Source organism: Sapajus apella, unplaced genomic scaffold, assembly GCF_009761245.1.
Source record: "Sapajus apella isolate SASKATOON/1434 unplaced genomic scaffold, GSC_monkey_1.0 scaffold19, whole genome shotgun sequence".
Taxonomy (NCBI): Eukaryota; Metazoa; Chordata; class Mammalia; order Primates; family Cebidae; genus Sapajus; species Sapajus apella.
The window spans coordinates 12,033,859-12,052,951 of NW_022436959.1; the positions used below are offsets into that span (position 1 = coordinate 12,033,859).

At 44.1% G+C, this 19,093-nt stretch overlaps 1 protein-coding gene across 2 annotated transcripts in view; it reads left to right on the top strand.

Annotated features, from left to right (window-relative positions):
• Positions 1-19,093, top strand: part of CUNH7orf31 (chromosome unknown C7orf31 homolog) — a 58,366-nt gene that overhangs the window by 28,012 nt on the left and 11,261 nt on the right. For both annotated transcript variants that reach the window (XM_032286964.1, XM_032286963.1), the window contains exons 6-7: positions 827-1,008; positions 11,031-11,119. In XM_032286964.1, coding sequence (XP_032142855.1) covers positions 827-1,008; positions 11,031-11,119 — 271 coding nt within the window. The remainder of the gene's footprint in view (positions 1-826; positions 1,009-11,030; positions 11,120-19,093) is intronic.

Consider the following 19,093-nt stretch of genomic DNA (forward strand, 5'->3'; position numbering starts at 1 on the left):
GACTTTGACTGATGTTTTCCTTATGGTTAGATGGGGGCGATGTATTTGGGGCCACAGAGATAAAGTGCTGTTTTCATCGCTTCATAGCAAGGGTACATGAATAACATTTCTCTATCCCATGGACTTCCTAATTTTGCTTTTCCTCTAGTTTAGACAGCTCCCACATTGAGACTGTCTAGAAAAAATAAATTTTTTTTAACCTCTGCCAATTCTCCAAATGATAGGAAAATTATATCCCTATGGTCTCTTTATCATGTTTATTTTTTTCCTTCAGTGTGCTGGCTGTTTTTGGCTTTTTGGTTTTGAAGCAGTACTTGTAAACAGGCAGTATATTTTGTTGATTTATTGCTTAAAGAAACAGATGCCTGGGTTGAAAAGTTTATTACAAGATGGTTAGAGATCACTTTGCTGAAGCAGAATGCCCAAAACAATTCCTGGGAGCATCTTAAAATAAGACACAGTAATTAAAAGCAACTAGAAATTCTTCCTGTACCATTCTAAAAACACAAAACTCATTTATTTTCTGCTTTATATTTTTATACTATTTATGAAACTTGTTCACTGATAAAGAATTGGGCATAATTTATTTTAAAATTAAATTTAGTTTTGTCTAGCAAAATTAAGAAAATGTGCTATTTTATGGTACACATTCCAAGACAATGCTAACTCCATGAACACAGGGACATTGGCTCAGTGTCCTGTCCCCCAGGATTAGAACAGTTTCTGACGTTAAAAAAGTGTCCCAATAAATATTTGGTGATTAATTATTTCAATCATATTTCTTTCTGTTCTTTTCATTTTGTTTTGTTTCCTCAATAAATCTTAGAGAGACCTGCTTGCCATATCCAATTGAACACCCCTACCACACACACACCTGTCGTGGCGCCATGTTCCCCACCTTCACGTCGCCTGAGGACCTCTACACCGGCATTAAAGCCCGCACCCAGCAGCCCTTTCCTCCCACCGTGCCAACCAAGGCTTATGATTCAACAGTTTTGAAGACAAGAGGTAAAATGTCATTTGGAATCAGAACTGTATTAATTATTATTATTGGGCTTTCTTCAATAATAAAATTAAAGCAAGAAACACAAAGGACTCAGGTCACAAACGTGTGACTCAGTAGATCAGGCAACTTGTTCTCAGCTTCGACTTTATAATCAGCTGGAGCACCACCAACCCATCCCATCAGACTTTCTGCAGGTGCTCCCAAACTTTCCCCTCGACACAACCTCCCTTGATAGAATCAGAAACCAAAACTTTGGTGGCTTTTATTCCACTAATATTTTCTATTTTTATTTCTTTCCTGCTCTCATGGGTTTTGCTTTTGAAAATTTCCTCCTAGCCCAGGTGATCAGCACAAGAGATAGTGTTTGTTTCGGTCATAGAGTCTGGACGTGGGTACAGCAGCAGTGATAGAATGGAAAGATCTTATTGATCTTATTGAAATAAGATGCAGAAAGCAATGGGAGTAGTTTTTCAGTTCTTCTTAACACCCTGGAGCACATTCTCCCAGCTGCACACCTTTGAGTCTTTGTGAATGTGTTTTATCAGAGAGGACGGTAATCCCACACATTAGTCATCAAATCTCTCCCACACTAGACACCTCAGTCTTTGCTGAGGAGACCTTCACATGTGTATAAACAGACCACCTCTGAAGAAAGAGTGAAAACACTCAAGAGAGGGACGGAAAAGGTACATGGTAGGCAAAGGTAAATATTTGTTGAGTGCATTTAGATGAGGTAGGAAAGACTCAAGAATTGTTCTATCACACAGTTCCTCTATGCATGAATATTTGGACCAAAATGCAACAAGAATATATTGCCATCATCAGCCTCAACCTCAGTGTCTTATTGGCAGACAGTAATGTTTTGAGAGCTAGTATAGTGGAACGTGTAAAAGCATGGATCCTGGAGTCAGACTGCACGAGTAGAATTCTGGATCTGCTACTTACTCACCTGTGGTCCATGGGAGAGTTTCTGAACTTCTCTATTCTGTTTTCCCATGTGCAAAATGGGGATACTATGAATAGTTCCCACTTAACAAATAACAGATATAAACGTTAGCAGTTATTCTCTTACCCTGCTAGCATATAATGACTGCAGTATGTGTGCACCATGCTGAACTTTCCCATTGCCTCTCAAAACAGGCAGCATTGGAAAAAGGCAGTGAAAGCTGTGTCAAGTATAGTGACTGTTACTGTTGAGCACTGTGCTTAGTTATGTAGCAGTAGTGGGGAGAGATGGTGCCATGCAAAAGAACGATGAATGTTCTAAAGGAAATGATAAATATGAGACCTAAACAAGTAAAATTTTCATGACTTTGTTAGGTAAATTGTCAAAGTAACACTTTATTTCTTTTTCTCAATCCTGAATTCAGTAATTTCTGAAATTATATGAAATACATATAGTTAGCAAGAAATCATATAAATGTGTATTGAATTCATAACAACTCTTTATTTTATTTTATTTTTTTTGAGAGAGGGAATCTCTCTCTGTTGCCCAGGCTGGAGTACAATGGCACAATCTTGGCTCACTGCAACCTCCGCCTCCTGAGTTCAAGCAATTCTCCTGTCTCAGCCTCCTGAGTAGCTGGGATTACAGGTGTGCGCCACCACACCTGGCTAATTTTTGTATTTTTGGTAGAGACGGGGTTTCATCATGTTGGTCAGGCTGATCTCAAACTCCTGACCTTGTGATCTGCCCGCCTCAGCCTCCCAAAGTGCTGGGATTACAGGTGTGAGCCACCATGCCAGGCCTACACTTTTTTTTTTTTTTTTTTTTTTTTGAGACAGAGCCTTGCTCTGTTGCCCAGGTCTGGAGTGCAGTGGCACTTTCTGGAACCTCTGCTTCCCAGGTTCAAGTGATTCTTCCTCCTTAGCCTCCCAAGTAGCAGGGACTATAGGCATGTGCCACCACACCCACCTACTTTCTGTATTTTTAGTAGAGACTGATTTTGCCATGTTGGCCAAGCTGGTCTCAAACTGCTGGCCTCAAGTGATCTGCCCACCTCAGCCTCCCAAGCCTCCCAAAGTGCTGGGATTACAGGCGTGACCCACCATGCCCAACCCATAAAAACACTTTTCAGTGCAGTAGTAGATATAGTAGATAAGGGACTGAAAAAACAAGTTGTCCTCTTAATTTCCTGCTCTTTGAAGCCTCTGCCTCTCTCCAACCATTCAGTTACTATTAGAGAATTTTTGAAAGGTGAGTATACTCTAATAACTCTTATAAAAAAATCTTTCCAGGAACTAGTACAGCATTACGTTTCTACTGTTTCACTTATTTTAATTCTTCTTTATTAGAAATAAGCATGGGCCAGGTGTGGTGGCCTCCCAGCATTTTGGGAGGCCAAAGTGGGCACATAACTTGTGGCCAGGAGTTCGAGACCAGCCTGGTCAATATGGCAAAATTCTGTCTCTACTAAAAATACAAAAATTAGCCAGGCATGGTGCCACATGCTTGTAGTCCCAGCTAACTGGGAGGCTGAGGCATGAGAATCACTTGAACCCAGGAGGCAGAGGTTACAGTGACCTGAGATCATGCCACTGCACTCCAGCCTGGGTGACAGAGAGACTCTGTCTCAAAAAGAGAGAGAGAGAGGAGAGAGAGAGAGAGAGAGAAAGAAAAGAAAGAAAGAAAGAAGGAAGAAAGAGAAAAGAAAGAGGGAAGAAAGGAAGAAGGAAAGAAGGGAGGGAGGGAGGGAGGGAGGGAGGGAGGGAGGGAGGGAGGGAGGGAGGGAGAGGGAGGAGGTGGGAGTATGGGCTCTAGAGCCAGATGGCCTGAGTTTGACTTTGAGATGTGGACAAATCATTTATTCTCTCTCTGCTTCAGTTTCTTCATCCACTAAAGTTGGAATAACAGTATCTTTCTTATAGTAATATTAAAAATACATGTGATAATATATATAAGACAGTACAGTGACTGACACATGGTAAGTCTTCAATAAATGCCAGCTTTGTTTTTATTACATATGACAATGGGTGTTCAGAACATTCTTTAACTTAAAATTTATCACGAGAGGAAAACAAGCCATGCTGTTTGGTAAAGCTTATCAAATTATAAGACAAAATCTAAGAAGCTGTATTGTTTAAGTTCCCTTTCAATAACTTTTTGGTAAGCAAGTACTTAATTTCAGAAAACTTGATATTTAGACAGAGAAAAGCCAAAACAGGTAGTATAGAAATGCATTTGTTGAGCCTCCAGAAACCAGAAAAAAAGGTCAGAAAGAGGATCCAGAAACACTTAATATTTACCTAAGATCTCTCTCATTAAAAAGAAAGGCGAGGCTGGGTGCCTTGGCTCACGTCTGTAATCCCAGCACTTTGGAAGGCCGAGGTGGGTGGATCATGAGGTCAAGCCTGACCAACATGGTGAAACCCTGTCTCTACTAAAAATACAAAAAAAATTAGCCGGGCATGGTGGTGTGGGCCTGTAATCCCAGCTACTCAGGAGGCTAAGGCAGGAGAATGGCTTGAACCTGGGAGCCAGAGGTTGCAGTGAGCCAAGATCGCACCACTGCACTCCAGTCTCTTACTACTGAGAGCCCTGGGGTTAAAGATTCATTCTCATTCAGTGTGGCCGACATGCTGCTCCTGTACAGGCTCAAGAATTCAAGAGCAACAAGCCAAGTGTGGTGGCCTGCCCTGCCCCTGTAGTCCCAGCTACTCAGGAGGCTGAGGTAGGAAGATCATTTGAGCCCAAGGGTTCAAGTCCAGCTTGGGAAACACAGCAAGACCGTGTCTTTAAAAAAAAAAAAAGAGAGATTGAGAATTCAAGAGTGTAAAGTTAGCCGAGAGAAAGGAGAGTAGACCCAAAGTCAGGCAAGCAGGTTTTATTAAGCCAATCAGAGGATGCAGCCCCAAGCTTACAAAACAAGCTTTACCAAAAAAGGGGATTATATGCAGTGAGAGGGGCATAAGGAAGTTTCAGGACTGAGATAATCTATCAGCTTGTAACAGGCACAGAGATAGTTTGTTAACTGGTGACAGACTTACAATACATTATCCTGTGACTTCTGTGGTGGCAGTTTTTTAAAAAAATGGGATTTGGGCCGGGTGCGGTGGCTCACGCCTGTAATCCCAGCACTTTGGGAGGCCGAGGCGGGCAGATCACAAGGTCAAGAGATTGAGACCATCCTGGCCAACATAGTGAAACCCGTCTCTACAAAAAAAAAAACCACGGGATTTTACAGGTATGTGTAAAACAGGAATTTACAAGATGGATGACAAACATTTGTTTTCCCTGTCCTCCCCCAAGCTGCCCAGATGGCTATAATCAGGCTTTGCTTAATTGTAGCACCTAGATGGGAGTTTAGGAATGTAGCTGCAGAGCAATCGGAGTGGTGGGGAGGGGGTCAGCTCGTCCCTGATATTCCAGCCTTTTAATAGGTAATAGAGGAGGGGCTCCGTGGTCATCTGGCTGCTTCTTGCTGAAAAAGGGCGACATTTAGGAGGAGCTAGAGAGTAGGGATTGTCATTCCTGGAGCTGTCGGTATTCTTGGAGCAGCATCAGATCTTCTGTTTTTCCATGGGTGAAAGCTTAATACGGTCCTGTAAAAACCAGGTGAGGAATTGTTAAAAGGCAGGGGCCAAATGCTAGAAGGAGGAAAAGGGTTATGGCAGGACCTAGGAAGGGCAGTAGCCAGGGTGTTCAGGAGATACGGAACTACTGGGGCCAGGTGAACTGATTGTCTTTAAGTTTTCGTGCTTGGTCTTTGAGTTTTTTGACAGCATTTCATACTAACCCCGATTCAGTGACATAGAAACAGCATTGTTCATCTAAAAAGAGGCATAAATGTCTTTTTTCAGCAGTGAGGAGATTTAGGCCTTTGCGGTTTTGTAGGGTGATTGCTGCTAAAGAGTCTAGTTGATGTCCAGGTGCAATGGCTCACGCCTGTAATCCCAGCACTTTGGGAGGCTGAAGCGGGCAGATCATGAGGTCAGGAGATCAAGACCATCTAGCTAATACTGTGAAACCCCGTCTCTACTAAAAATCCAAAAAAAAAAAATCAGCCAGGGAGGCGGAGGTTGCAACGAGCCAAGATCGCACATTGCACTCCAGCCTGGGCTACAGAGCGAGACTCCATCTCAAAAACAGAAAAAAAAGCCCCGACATTAGTTGTGACTCCAAGGGCTACTAATAAGAGAATGAACTGGGGTTTTTTTTTGGTGGGGATGGTGTGGTGCATGCAGTGTTAATGCAAACAGACAAATGAATCGAGAATAAGTGTTGGAGTGTGTAGCTTCCTCGTTTGGAGGGAGTCAGTTTAGCTTCAGCAACCCAGAGTGACCCTTTGAGAACTCCTGTCTGGGAAAGGGGTTTCCATGTTTGAGAGGCAGGAGGGGAGGTAATGTGGAGGGGCTGGGTAAGAAGCCGTTAGCTTCAGGGAAAACTGAATAATCTACTCAGAGTGAGGTATGTGAAGAGGGATGAGAAATGGTTTGAGCTGAGCCACAGGCAGAGGGAGGGATGGTGCCTACATGTCCATCGGAAGAGGTGACACGTAAGAGGGCTTGGCGATGCTTTGTGGTGTGGCGGGTTATGGGACCTTGGATAGCAGGGTGAGGGAGTTTTGTGCCATTGTAATTGGCAGTATATGTGGAGAGAAGGGTTTGATAGCTCTGTTAGTGAGGGCAGTGGGATAGTTCCCAGTGAGGGTGAGGGCTCTGTCTGCAAAGGCAGAGCCTTTTTGGACAGTGTATGAAAAGCAAATGGGAATGTGGTACCAGGGCTGAGAAATTGGGGTGGCTGAGTAGGCAGCAGAGGGAAGGGAAAAACAGATCCAGCAATGGGAAGCAAGGGCAGAGTTGGAGCATAATAACAATAAGTGAGTGAGATTGAGAGATTGTTCGAGGCTTGAAGTGAGAAGGGAGTGAGATTGAGAGATTGTTCGAGTATTGTAGAAGTGTGAAGGGACTTTGAGGGAGCAGAGGTGGGGTATTAAAAGAGTTAGGAATTTGGTGCTGGGTGTGGTGGCTCACGCCTGTAATCCCAGCACTTTGGGAGGCTGAGGTGGGCAGATCACGGGGTCAAGAGATCGAGACCATCCTGACCAACATGGTGAAACCCTGTCTCTCCTAAAAAATACAAAAATTAGCTGGGCATGGTGGCACACGTCTATAGTCCCAGCTACTCAGGAGGCTGAGGCAGGAGAATTGCTTGAACCCAGGAGATGGAGATTGTGGTGAGCCGAGACTGCGCCACTGCACTCCAGCCTGGCGCCTGGTGACAGAGTGAGACTCTGTCTCAAAAGAGTTAGGAACTTGAGGAAGAATTGGAGTCTGTGTTTGGCGGAAAGGAGCTTATAAGGGTTAGGAAATACCGGATGGATGGGAAGGACCGCCTGATTGATAGCCCAGAGATCTCGGACTGGCCAATATGAGCCATCAGCCTTTGTGAAGAGGAATATAGGGGTATCGTATGGAGAATAAGTTGGCCTAAGGTGGCCTTGACAAGAGGAATCTGTTTACGATGGGTCATACGTCTTTTAGGTGTATTAATGAAATGGGATACTGAGAGACATTAGGAAATTTGGAGGGGTCTTTTAGCTGGATTTTGATGGGATCGTGGTGAGCTGCTAGTGAAAGGATAATGGTATACTACACTATTAGATTAACAAGAGAACCGGGGTGTGGATATTGAGGGGAGGGGTAGAGGACTGGCGGGCGGCAGAGGGGAGTAGGAGAGAATCTGGTTGTGGGAAACAGAAAAAGGTGATGGAAGCTTTGAATTCGGTTAAGAGGTCTCTGCCTAGGTTGGGGGTAAAGCAACGAGGCATGATAAGGAAGGAGTGTGAGAAAACAGTATCAAATAGGGAACAAGTAAGAGTGTGTGGTGTGTGGGCGTGAGATGAGTTCTTCAGCCCCCACAACTGAGACCTGAGAGGGATGAGCGGGTCCTGAGAATTCAGGCAAAGCTGAGTACGAGGCCACAGTATCTATTTAAAAAAAGAGATCAGTTTACCTGCTACTAGTAGAGTTACCCTGGGCTCCAATGCAGTGATGGCAGATGGGGCGGGGGCCCTGGGCCTCGTCAGTCTTTAGCGGCTAGGCCGAAGAGCTGCAGGAGTGCAAGCGAGTCTTCGCTTTCTGTCTTGCTGAATCTGTGGTGGCTCTGCCATGCAGGCTTTCTGTCTGTGCGTTGAGAGGACAGTCAGACTTCCAGTGGCCTGTCTGCTGGCAGACTGGGTAAGGGCTTTTAGGCACTCGTGGGTTAGGACATGCCTACGCCCAGTGGCCTTCTTTGCTGCACTTAAAACAAGGCCCAGGAGGGCCGCTGCTATGGGGTCTTTTGTCACCTTGGGTACTATGGCTAGGCTGACAGCCGCACCTAGAAGCTGGTATTTAGCATGATCTTTCTGGGCTTTATCTAATTTACTCTGCTCATCCCTGTTATGGAAGACTTTGAAAGCCAAGTTAAGGAGGTCTTCTTGTGGGGTTTGAGGGCCATCTTCAGCCTTTTTAAGTTTGCATTGGATGTTGGCGGCAAATTGGCAGATAAAATTGGTACTAAGAACAATAGTTCCACCAGACGCAGTGGCTCATGCCTGTAATCCCAGCACTTTGGGAGGCTGAGGAGGACAGATCACCTGAGGTCAGCAGTTGGAGACCAGCCTGCCCAACATGGCGAATCACCATCTCTACTAAAAATACAAAAAAAAAAAATTAGCCGGGTGTGGTGGCAGGCATCTGTAATCCTAGCTATTCAGGAGGGTGAAGCAGAAAAATAGCTTGAACCGGGGAGGCGAAGGTTGCAGTGAGCCGAGATTGCGCCACTGCACTCTAGCCTGAGCAACAAGAGCGAAACTCGCCTCAAAAAAAATAAAAAAGAACAATAGTTCCTTCTCAGGAGGCAGGGTTGATGTGAGTGTATTTTTGGAGAGCCTCTGTAAGGCAGGAAAGGAACTGGGCAGGATTTTCATCTGCTTTTTGGGAAATTTCTTTCTTTGAGGTTTTTAAAATTTACGGCATTATATGCAGCTTTGTTAAAGCCTGCAATAAGGCAAGTAATCATATGGTTACAGGTTGCCCAGCCAGGGTCTGTGGGTTCATACCCCCAGGAAGGCTTTTCCCGGGGGACGGCAGCAGCTCCTATAGGCTTAGTAGGATCTTGCCAGTGAAGATTGTCGGCATGTGCCTGGGCTGGAAGCCACACTCTTCTGTTCTCTTCCGAAAGGAGGGTAGACGAGAGGATAATATAGAGATTATGCCAAGTGAGTTTGTAAGACTGGGTGAGCTATTTTAATTCTTTGATATAAGTATCATGATCAGAGGAGAAGGATCCAAGACTTTTTTCAATCTGGGACAGATCGGAGAGGGAGAAGGGGATATGGACACAGGCAATTCCTTCAGCCCCTGCTATCTCCCAGTGCGGAAGCAAGGGAGCTGGTTGCTGGGCATGCTGGGCTTGGGAACAGGAAAGGGGTGGAGATGGGGAGGACTTGGAGTCAGAAGTGGGGTGGTTGGAAGTGGGGAAGGGGTAGGGCTGGAGCGGGGGCGTACAGTAGAGGATCATGATGCTCTGGTGGGGGATTATGATGCTGTTAAGGAGGAGGAAAATTGGCGGGGTCAAAGAGGAGTCGTCAGCTGGGGCTGTGGGGAGTGTGGCAGGAGACCAGTTGTCAGTGGGGCCATGGGGAGGGTGACAGGGAGAGTCACGTTTGGAGCGAGGGAGGAGAATCTGAAAAGTAGGACAGGACTGACAGAGGGAAAGACGGCTACAGAGGGTGAAGAAAGCCTGAACATAAGGAATCTCAGACTATTTCCCATTGTGACGGCAAAAGTTGTCTAAGTTTCTAAGTATATTGAAATTAAAAGTGCCATTTATTGGGAGCCATTGTCTAATTTCTATTGAGGCCAAGCAGCATTACAGAAAAATATAAGCCTCTTAGGATGGGCCTTAGAACAGAGGCTGAGAGCATTGAGATTACATAGGAGACACCCAAGGGGGTTAGTTTTGGAAGGCGTAGACTGACAGGCACCCACATCGGATGGGAGAGGGAGGTAGAGGAAGAAGAGACTGCCGATTGACAAGGCCTGTCTCTCAGGCCTTGTTCAGAATAGAGGAGGTAGCTGCTGAGTCCCTGAAATGAAGGAACCAGAAGCCTGGAGGCCGGAGGAAGCCCTTGGCCCAGCGCTGGGTGTTTCGGGAAGGCAGAGAGGGTCAGGGGTTCCGGGTAAGCAGCAAGAGTCTCTCTTACTCACCCCAGTGGAGGCTCTAATGCTGGATGAGGTGGCTAGCAACGGGAGAGTCTGGGAGATCCTTGGCAGGTTCTAGAACAGGAGGGTGGGTGGGAGAGAAGTGATAGAAGAGGGAAGGAGGGATAGAGGGAGAGAAAAAGAGCCCTCTAAGGGTGCCCAGCCAGAACCTACTCCATCCAGGATTTCGGCACTAATATGTAAGGTTAGTCGAGAGAAAGGAGAATAGACCCAAAGTCAGGCAAGCTAGTTTTATTAACCTGCAGGGCTGCCCCATAACAATTAGAGGAGGCAGCCCCGAGCTTACAAAATGAAGGGTTTATGTGGGGTGAGAAGGGCATAAGGGAGTTTCAGGACTGAGATAATCTATCAGCTTGTAACAGGCAGAGATATTTTGTTAACTTGTGACAGACTTACAAATCATCATCTTGTGACTTTTGTGGCAGCAGTTTAAAAAAAAAAAGATTTTTACAGGTATGTGTAAAACAGGAATTTACAATTATGGATAACAAACATTTGTTTTCCATTTCCTCCCCGGAGTTGCCCAAAATGGCTTAATTGTAGCACCTAGATAGGAGTTCAGGAATGCAGCTGCAGAGCAATCAGAGTGCTGGGTGGTGATGGTGGGGGCGGGGGGGGCATCAACTTGCCCCAGGGGGTTTTCTGAGGCAGCTTATCCCTAACAAAGAGCAAACTGAATTTCTAAAGCTGTAACTGTGTCGCTAAAATGTACACCAACATCCATCTTTACCTTATATTATCTCATTTCTATTTATTGTACCTATTAATCCCTTACAAGACTGTTCTTATTTATTGCTTTTCTTGAAATTTTCAGGTAATCCTTACAGATATGAACTGCTTGATATTCCCATGGATTCAAAGAAGAAAGCGCTGACTTGGCCAGGTCAGGGTGTATATTATGATGTAAGTATCTTTTTAAATGTGTGTTTAAAAGAAAGTTAAAAATATTTTTAGTTAATATATTTATAAAAATCTAGGCTGGTCATGGTGGTACATGCCTGTAATCCCAGCACTTTAGAAACTAAGGTGGGCAGATTGCTTCAGATCAGGAGTTTGAGACCAGCCTGATCAACATGGTGAAACTCTGTCTCTACTAAAAAATACAAAAATTAGTCAGGCGTGGTGGTGCATGCCTGTAGCCCCAGCTACTTGAGAGGCTGAGGCAGAGACTCGCTTGAACCTGGGAGGTGGTGGTAGCAGTGAGCCAAGATCACACCACTGCACTCAAGCCTGGGCAACGGAGTGAGACCCTATCTCAAAAAAAAAAAAAAAAAAAAAAAATCTAAAAGATTTTTATTTTCTATCTGAATAAAAAATTTGAGATTTTGACTATGAGTTTTATTTTTTAATTTTCTTAGCTGATTTCATGTACTTTTGGTAGTTATGGAACATTCTATAGTTACAAAAAAGCCGGGCGCGGTGGCTCACGCCTGTAATCCCAGCACTTTGGGAAGCTGAGGCGGGTGGATCACAAGGTCAAGAGATCGAGACCATCCTGGTCAACATGGTGAAACCCCATCTCTACTAAAAAACTACAAAAAATTAGCTGGGCATGGTGGCGCGTGTCTGTAGTCCCAGCTACTCAGGAGGCTGAGGCAGGAGAATTGCCCGAGCCCAGGAGGCGGAGGTTGCGGTGAGCAGAGATCGCGCCATTGCACTCCAGCCTGGGTAACAAGAGCGAAACTCCGTCTCAAAAAAAAAAAAAAAAGATTGCCCCCAGGAAGATGGTAGGGGAAGGGCTGCACTGTTCACACTGTGTTCCTCAAACCCTATTCTTACGACTTACAGTACATCCAGTAGTAGCTCCAAATATGCATAGAGTAAATGGGAGAGTTCCTGAAAGATTTACAAGCTATTATTGTTCCAACCATTATTAGTGTAGCAGGAGTGGCTGCAGGAAATGGATCTCTCTCGGACACCGAATACAGAGGGAAGGAGTTTATTCTGCCGGTAGCAAGGAGGCATAGTTGCCTAACAGCCAAGCTCCCCTAACAAAGGAAGGTTCCTTCTTTATATAGGCTTATACTTTAGATGTTACACCTGGAAGAATCTTAGGTTTGTAACTTAACATATGAAAAGGGTCTCTGTTTACAGTCTCAGGAATTACATATGAAAAGGATCTCAGTTTAAGGTCTCAGGAATTACGTATGAAAAGGGCTTCTGTTTACTGTCTTAGGAATTACATATGAAAAGGGTTTCCAGCCGGGCGCGGTGGCTCAAGCCTGTAATCCCAGCACTTTGGGAGGCCGAGGCGGGTGGATCACGAGGTCAAGAGATCGAGACCATCCTGGTCAACATGGTGAAACCCCGTCTCTACTAAAACTACAAAAAATTAGCTGGGCATGGTGGCGCGTGCCTGTAATCCCATCTACTCAGGAGACTGAGGCAGGAGAATTGCCTGAACCCAGGAGGCGGAGGTTGCGGTGAGCCGAGATCGCGCCATTGCACTCCAGCCTGGGTAACAAGAGCGAAACTCCGTCTCGGAAAAAAAAAAAAAAAAAAAAAAAAAAAGAAAAGGGTTTCGGTTTACAGTCTTAGGAATGAAAAGGGGAAGTTTACAGTCTTGGGAATGAAAAGGGGAAGTTGATCTGAGATGCCTGGGTCTCCCTCTTCATTAGCACATTGGTGTCAAGTCTAAAATGAAATAAAACAGTAGCCACCATTTATTGAGAAATTGGTACACACCTGACTACTCTAAATACAATACATCATTTAACCCTTTCAATAACATCCTAAGGTTAGCATCATCATTTCCATTTTGTAGATTAGGAAACTGTGACTCAGAGTTAGTGACTATGTCATGATCACAGAACTCAGGTTTGTGTGGTTTTAGTCTCTGACTTTAACCTCTGTCTCATAACTCCACATGGATAAAAAGAAAAAATTATAAATCAAGTGGAAAAATATCTAGACATTTGAAAATAATAACAGCTAACATGGTTGGTGAGAAGCGGTGCCAAGTGTTGTCCATATATTATCTATTGTCATCCAGCGATCCATGAGATAGGCAAGTGATAATTTCGGAAGGTTAGAAACATTTGAATTTTACTTGACAAACCATTATGGCAGGCCCAGCATGTGGTCACCGCCATGTCACACAGTCATCTATAAAGTAAGGCATTTCCCATTTGTTTTTTAAAGTTAAATGTCAAGAATTCCTAACAAAGCATCTGCTTTACTGAATCTTTCAGTTTTTAAGCATAATCTATATCTAAGCAACCCAGAAATATGAGATGTTATTCTAGAACCCATTCTATCATTACATGTTCTCATAGCCAAAGGCTCCAGATCTGTAGCTAAGTTTCTTCCTAGTCATTAAAATCCTGTTTTCCTCACGTCACATTCCTTGGCAGGCAGCCATCCTGAATAGCTCCCCTCTGCCTAAGTGTAAATCCCAATGCTTTAACTGAGGTGCAAAGACCCCTCAGGATCTGGCCTTAGCTCCATCCTGCAGCCTGGCCCCACCTGCTGCTTCCCAAACAGGTTAATGCCATTTCCCTTCCTGGAATGCCCTCCTGCCAAGGCCTCTCTGCCCAGCACTTGCTAATTCAAGGCTTAGCTCAATCTTCCCTGTTCCTGCTGTGTTAACAAAGAGAACCAGGTTAGGAGACCTTCCTGGTCAGTCTGTTGCCATTTGCTATGTAAGTGATACTAGGCAGATTATTTCCCGTTTTTGAGCTTTAATTCATAAAACATACCTGGGCAATTTCAATAAAATCTGTCCTGTAAATTTCACAAGATATGAGGATCATATGAAAGATTCAAAACCTAGAAAATACTGTAATTTATAAGGCATTATTATTACTCCAGCAGAAGTGATATCTCCCCCTTCTGACTTCTACCACACATACCAGTAACTTTTCACATGGATTTCATATTTTATCAACTAAATTATGAGTTCTTTGGGAACAGAATATGTTATATGTATTTCCCCACAGTGCATTGTACATAAATGTTTTTGGCTGATTTATTCAGTTTATTTATTTCTTATTTCTGATGATTAATCCCACTTTCCTAATCTGTGCTAACTGCTCTTAATTTTCAACCTTTCAGATTTTCTTTGCATTTCCCTGGACAAAGAAGTAAAAATAAAATAGATACTGAGCTTCATGGGAGTAACTCATGACTCCTTTTTTTTCTCAAATCTCTGGGATAATACCCTGTACTTGTCCTTCCTGTTTTTCTGGCCTTTCATCATTTAATTGGGGGAGGTAATCAGAGTCTTTATCTACAATGTTCTATTCTCATTAAAAGAGGATTTTTTTTTTTTTTTTAAAGAGACGAGGTCTTAGGCCGGGCGCGGTGGCTCACGCCTGTAATCCCAGCACTTTGGGAGGCCGAGGCGGGTGGATCACGAGGTCAAGAGATCGAGACCATCCTGGTCAAAATGGTGAAACCCCGTCTCTACTAAAAAAAAATACAAAAAAAAATTAGCTGGGCATGGTGGCGGCTGCCTGTAATCCCAGCTACTCAGGAGGCTGAGGCAGGAGAATTGCCTGAACCCAGGAGGCGGAGGTTGCGGTGAGCCGAGATCGCGCCATTGCACTCCAGCCTGGGTAACAAAAGCGAAACTCCGACTCAAAAAATAAATAAATAAATAAAAATAAAAAAATAAAGAGACGAGGTCTTATGTTGCCCAGTAACCAGAAAGAGGGAATTGTTAAGCTTAGCCTACAGCTGCCTCTCACATCTTTTAAGTTTAGCCTAAAGATTTCTCCATATAGAATGAACTGTAACCTAACTGGATGCATAAACAAACAGACTGTAACCTTCTCATGTGCCAATCACCTTGCTTTGGCCAATCAAAGGCAGCCAACTGTTCAAACTGTGTTCAAATAAGACAAACATCAAGCTGTAACCAATCCAGCTATTTCTATATCTCAATTCTGTTTCCTATAGGACACTTTCCTTTTTTTGTCCATAAACCTTTTTCTACCACGTGGCAGTGGCAGTCTCTCTGAACCTATTTTGTTTTCCTGACTGCCTGATTTATGAGTTGGTTTTTGTTTACTTAAATGCTTTAAATTCTAAAATATTGGCCGGGCGCGGTGGCTCAAGCCTGTAATCCCAGCACTTTGGGAGGCCGAGGCGGGTGGATCACGAGGTCAAGAGATCGAGACCATCCTGGTCAACATGGTGAAACTCCGTCTCTACTAAAAATACAAAAAATTAGCTGGGCATGGTGGTGTGTGCCTGTAATCCCAGCTACTCAGGAGGCTGAGGCAGGAGAATTGCCTGAACCCAGGAGGCGGAGGTTGCGGTGAGCCGAGATCGCGCCATTGCACTCCAGCCTGGGTAACAAGAGCGAAAACTCCGTCCCAAAAAAAAAAAAAAAAAAATACAAAAATTAGCTGGACGTGGTCGGGCATGCCTGTAATCTCAGCTACTCAGGAGGCCGAGGGAGGAGAATCGCATTATCTTGGGAAGTAGAGGCTGCAGTGAACCGAGATTGTGCCATTGTACTCCAACCTGGGTAAGAGTGGGACTATGTCTCACAAAAAAAAAAAAAAGAGAGAGAGATACAGAGAGTGAGAGACAGATTCTGTCTCATGCTTTCTCAGGTTTGTTAATTATTTAACACCAGGCTGGAGTACAGTGGCTGTTCACAGCTGTGATCGTGGCACACCACATCCTCAAACTTCTGGCCTCATGCATTCTCCTGCTTCAGCCTCCTAAGTAGTTGGGACTGCAGGTGTGCACTACCGCACCAGGCTCAGGATTTTTATAGTGTTTACCATACCTATTGCCAGAGCAGTGGTCCTCAACCTTGGCTGCACATTAGAATCACCAGGAGTGCAGGCTGCAGCCCACATCAATTAAATCATTCTCTGAGAATGGAACACATACCAATAACGCCTTGTTTTTAAGGACTTGTCACTTGCATTTCTGGGATAATAGTTTTCTCTCTCCTCCTACTCTACCCAGGGAAGGAGGAGGGACACTACTAACCCGATAAGCAGATCCAAAAATGCGTTGCCTACCTGCAAAACAGAAAACTTCAGGAACCATATGTTAGTACTTTCCATCCAAGCCAGTAAGAAAATATGTATAATATATTGCTGTAACACGTACCAGTTCTGTGACCTGGGTAACATACTTAATCCTTTAGTACCTTGGTTTCCTCATATATAAAGCAGGAATAATAATAAAGTATACCTGATAGTGCCATCCTGAGAATGAAATGCATACAGAAGCACCCAGCATTATGTTTGTACATGATAAGCTCATAATAAATGTTAGCTGCTATCAGTATTGTTATTCCAATGGTTATAATACTTTGCTGACCTAGCAACATAAAGAAATGGGTAACCTTGGAAGGGAGACTATTTTACATAAGAACGTTAACGTTTTAAAAATTAAGATCCAGGGCTTCATGTTAACAAGAGTGTGTTAAATGTCGTTTTTCCCTCCTCCTTTCACATCACATGTGGATGCAACAGCTACTGAGATCAGGCGTCCTTTCCTACCCAGACCCCAGAGCTGCCCTAGCTTTGTCTCTTTGGACTGGCCCAGTTTTCCAGTCGTTAGTGATCATTGCACTTATCACTCTATTTGGGGTCTCTCCTGCTACCCTTCTCTTCCCACTGAGATCTCTTCCCACTGACCATTTCCAACCATTACCAAACCAATCAACATTCCTTGTTCTTTTACAATTGGCAGACATAAATGGGTTTTATTTTCGTTTTGGGACAGAGTCTTGCTCTGTCACCCAGGTTGAAGTGCAGTGGCATGATCTCTGCTCACCACAGCCTCTGCCTTCCGGGTTCAAGTGATTCTCCTGCCTCAGTCTCCGGAGTAGCTGGGCCCACAGGCATGCACTACTATGCCCAGCTAATTTTTGTGTTTTTAGTAGAGACGGGTTCACCATGTTGTCCAGGCTGGTCTCAAACTCTTGGTCTCAAGTGATCCTCCCTCCTCGGCCCCTGAAAGTGGTGGGATTACAGGTGTGAGCCATTGTGCACGGCCCATAAATAGGTTTTAATACTTGATTCTTCTGGGCTGTTTATGTCATTGCTTACTCAAGTGGCTGAAGACTTTTGTCCTATTTCTCAAGAACTTGAATGTCGCCAGGCGCGGTGGCTCACGCCTGTAATCCTATTACTTTGGGAGGCTGAGGTGGGTGGATCACCTGAGGTCAGGAGTTCAAGACCAGCCTGGCCATCATGGTGAAACCCCATCTTTAAAGAAAAAAAAAAAGAACTTGAATGTCTAGCCTTAGTTTTTAGGATATGAGAATAGTGTTTAGGATGAAATCTACCTTGTAGTCATTTTTTGATCAGATGAGATATAATCACAAAAGCCAAGTGCCAAAAACCTCCTTACCTTGGACTTTTTGAAATGTTTTTAACAATACCATTTTCAAAGCCTCACTGAGAATAACACAGTGTCCATTACAACCCAGTTTTCTGCAAACCTAAATATTTGAACAGACCCTTGGCTTCCCTTTGAAAGACAGCTCACCAATATCACCCCTTCAAAGGGGAGCAGTTTTTCTTCTTGATCCACCTGCCATCTTTCCAATCTAAAAATGCCCATCCCCATCCTAGAGATACTTTCCTCATTTCAGGGACAGTTTTCTCTCCAATGTAGCACCCATACTCCACACCCATCCTTAAGTGGCCTTAATGAATTTGATGATCTAACTCCTTTAGAAAGGAGTCATCTTACCAAATACCTGGAAGCCCACAGTGCACCTCTCTGTGGACACCACCCTGCGCCTCCTCCCACCTGCTCGGGCCCATTGACAGACGAGGTGCCCAGAATGGGAAACAAACTGTCTCTCTCCTCATCTTCTGTCTCACACCCACGATGTTCCCGCCATTCCATCTCAGGCAGCACTGTTATCCAACCCGGCGTCCTCTTCTCCCTTCAGCCCTCTCTCTTTCCTAAGCCCTGACTAGATGCCAAAAGTAATTATCTCTGCCAGTCTCTTATTTTCTCCCTCTCTCCGTCTCTGCCTCTCTTCATTCCAGATATAAATGAACAAAGTGCCTCATCATAACCTGTGAGTGTAAAAATGGTGCTAATACAATAGAATTAATTAAAATATGATCTAATTAAGAACCAGTATTCCCAAATGCTGAAGTCTCTCTAAATGGCAATATGGTCTCCACAGTAAACCTTTTAACCCCTCCTATTTTACCTGGTTAAGCCTCATCATTCAAGACTAAAATAAAACAAAAAACTCTGTTTGCTTTTTTTGTTTCATTTAATATAACCATGTTATTTTCGTGACAATTTATGGAGTTTTGGTGCCTAGCACAGAACTCTCAGAACCTTGTACATGGTTTTGCATGTAACAGGCATTCGGTAGATGTTTATTAAATAGGTTATGAGTTACATAGATTATATGAGCTATGCTGGGAATGCAACCACAATTTATACAGTACTATTCCTCTAAGAACATAGTCCAAATTCAAAACAGCTAATATCACTTCTTTGTAGACTAGAGTGTCTGTCTAGAAACTAACATCACAGGAACTAGAATTCCTTTCTGCCTTGGGCTTATCTTCCATATCAGATACAAACTCTACCCTGCCTTTAGTATGCATATTGAGCCAATAAATCCCTTTGGAGTGAATGATTTCTACCACCCCTCTCTGACTATCCTCTCAGAATAACATCCCCTTAACATACTGAAAACTGACCAGTTCCCCTCTCAAATGTTTCCTGGTTCTTTAGCCCTTTCTCAAAACATCACAGGTTACTTTAAAATTTCACATTGAGGGCCGGGCGCGGTGGCTCAAGCCTGTAATCCCAGCACTGTGGGAGGCCGAGGCGGGTGGATCACGAGGTCAAGAGATCGAGACCATCCTGGTCAACATGGTGAAACCCCGTCTCTACTAAAAATACAAAAAATTAGCTGGGCATGGTGGC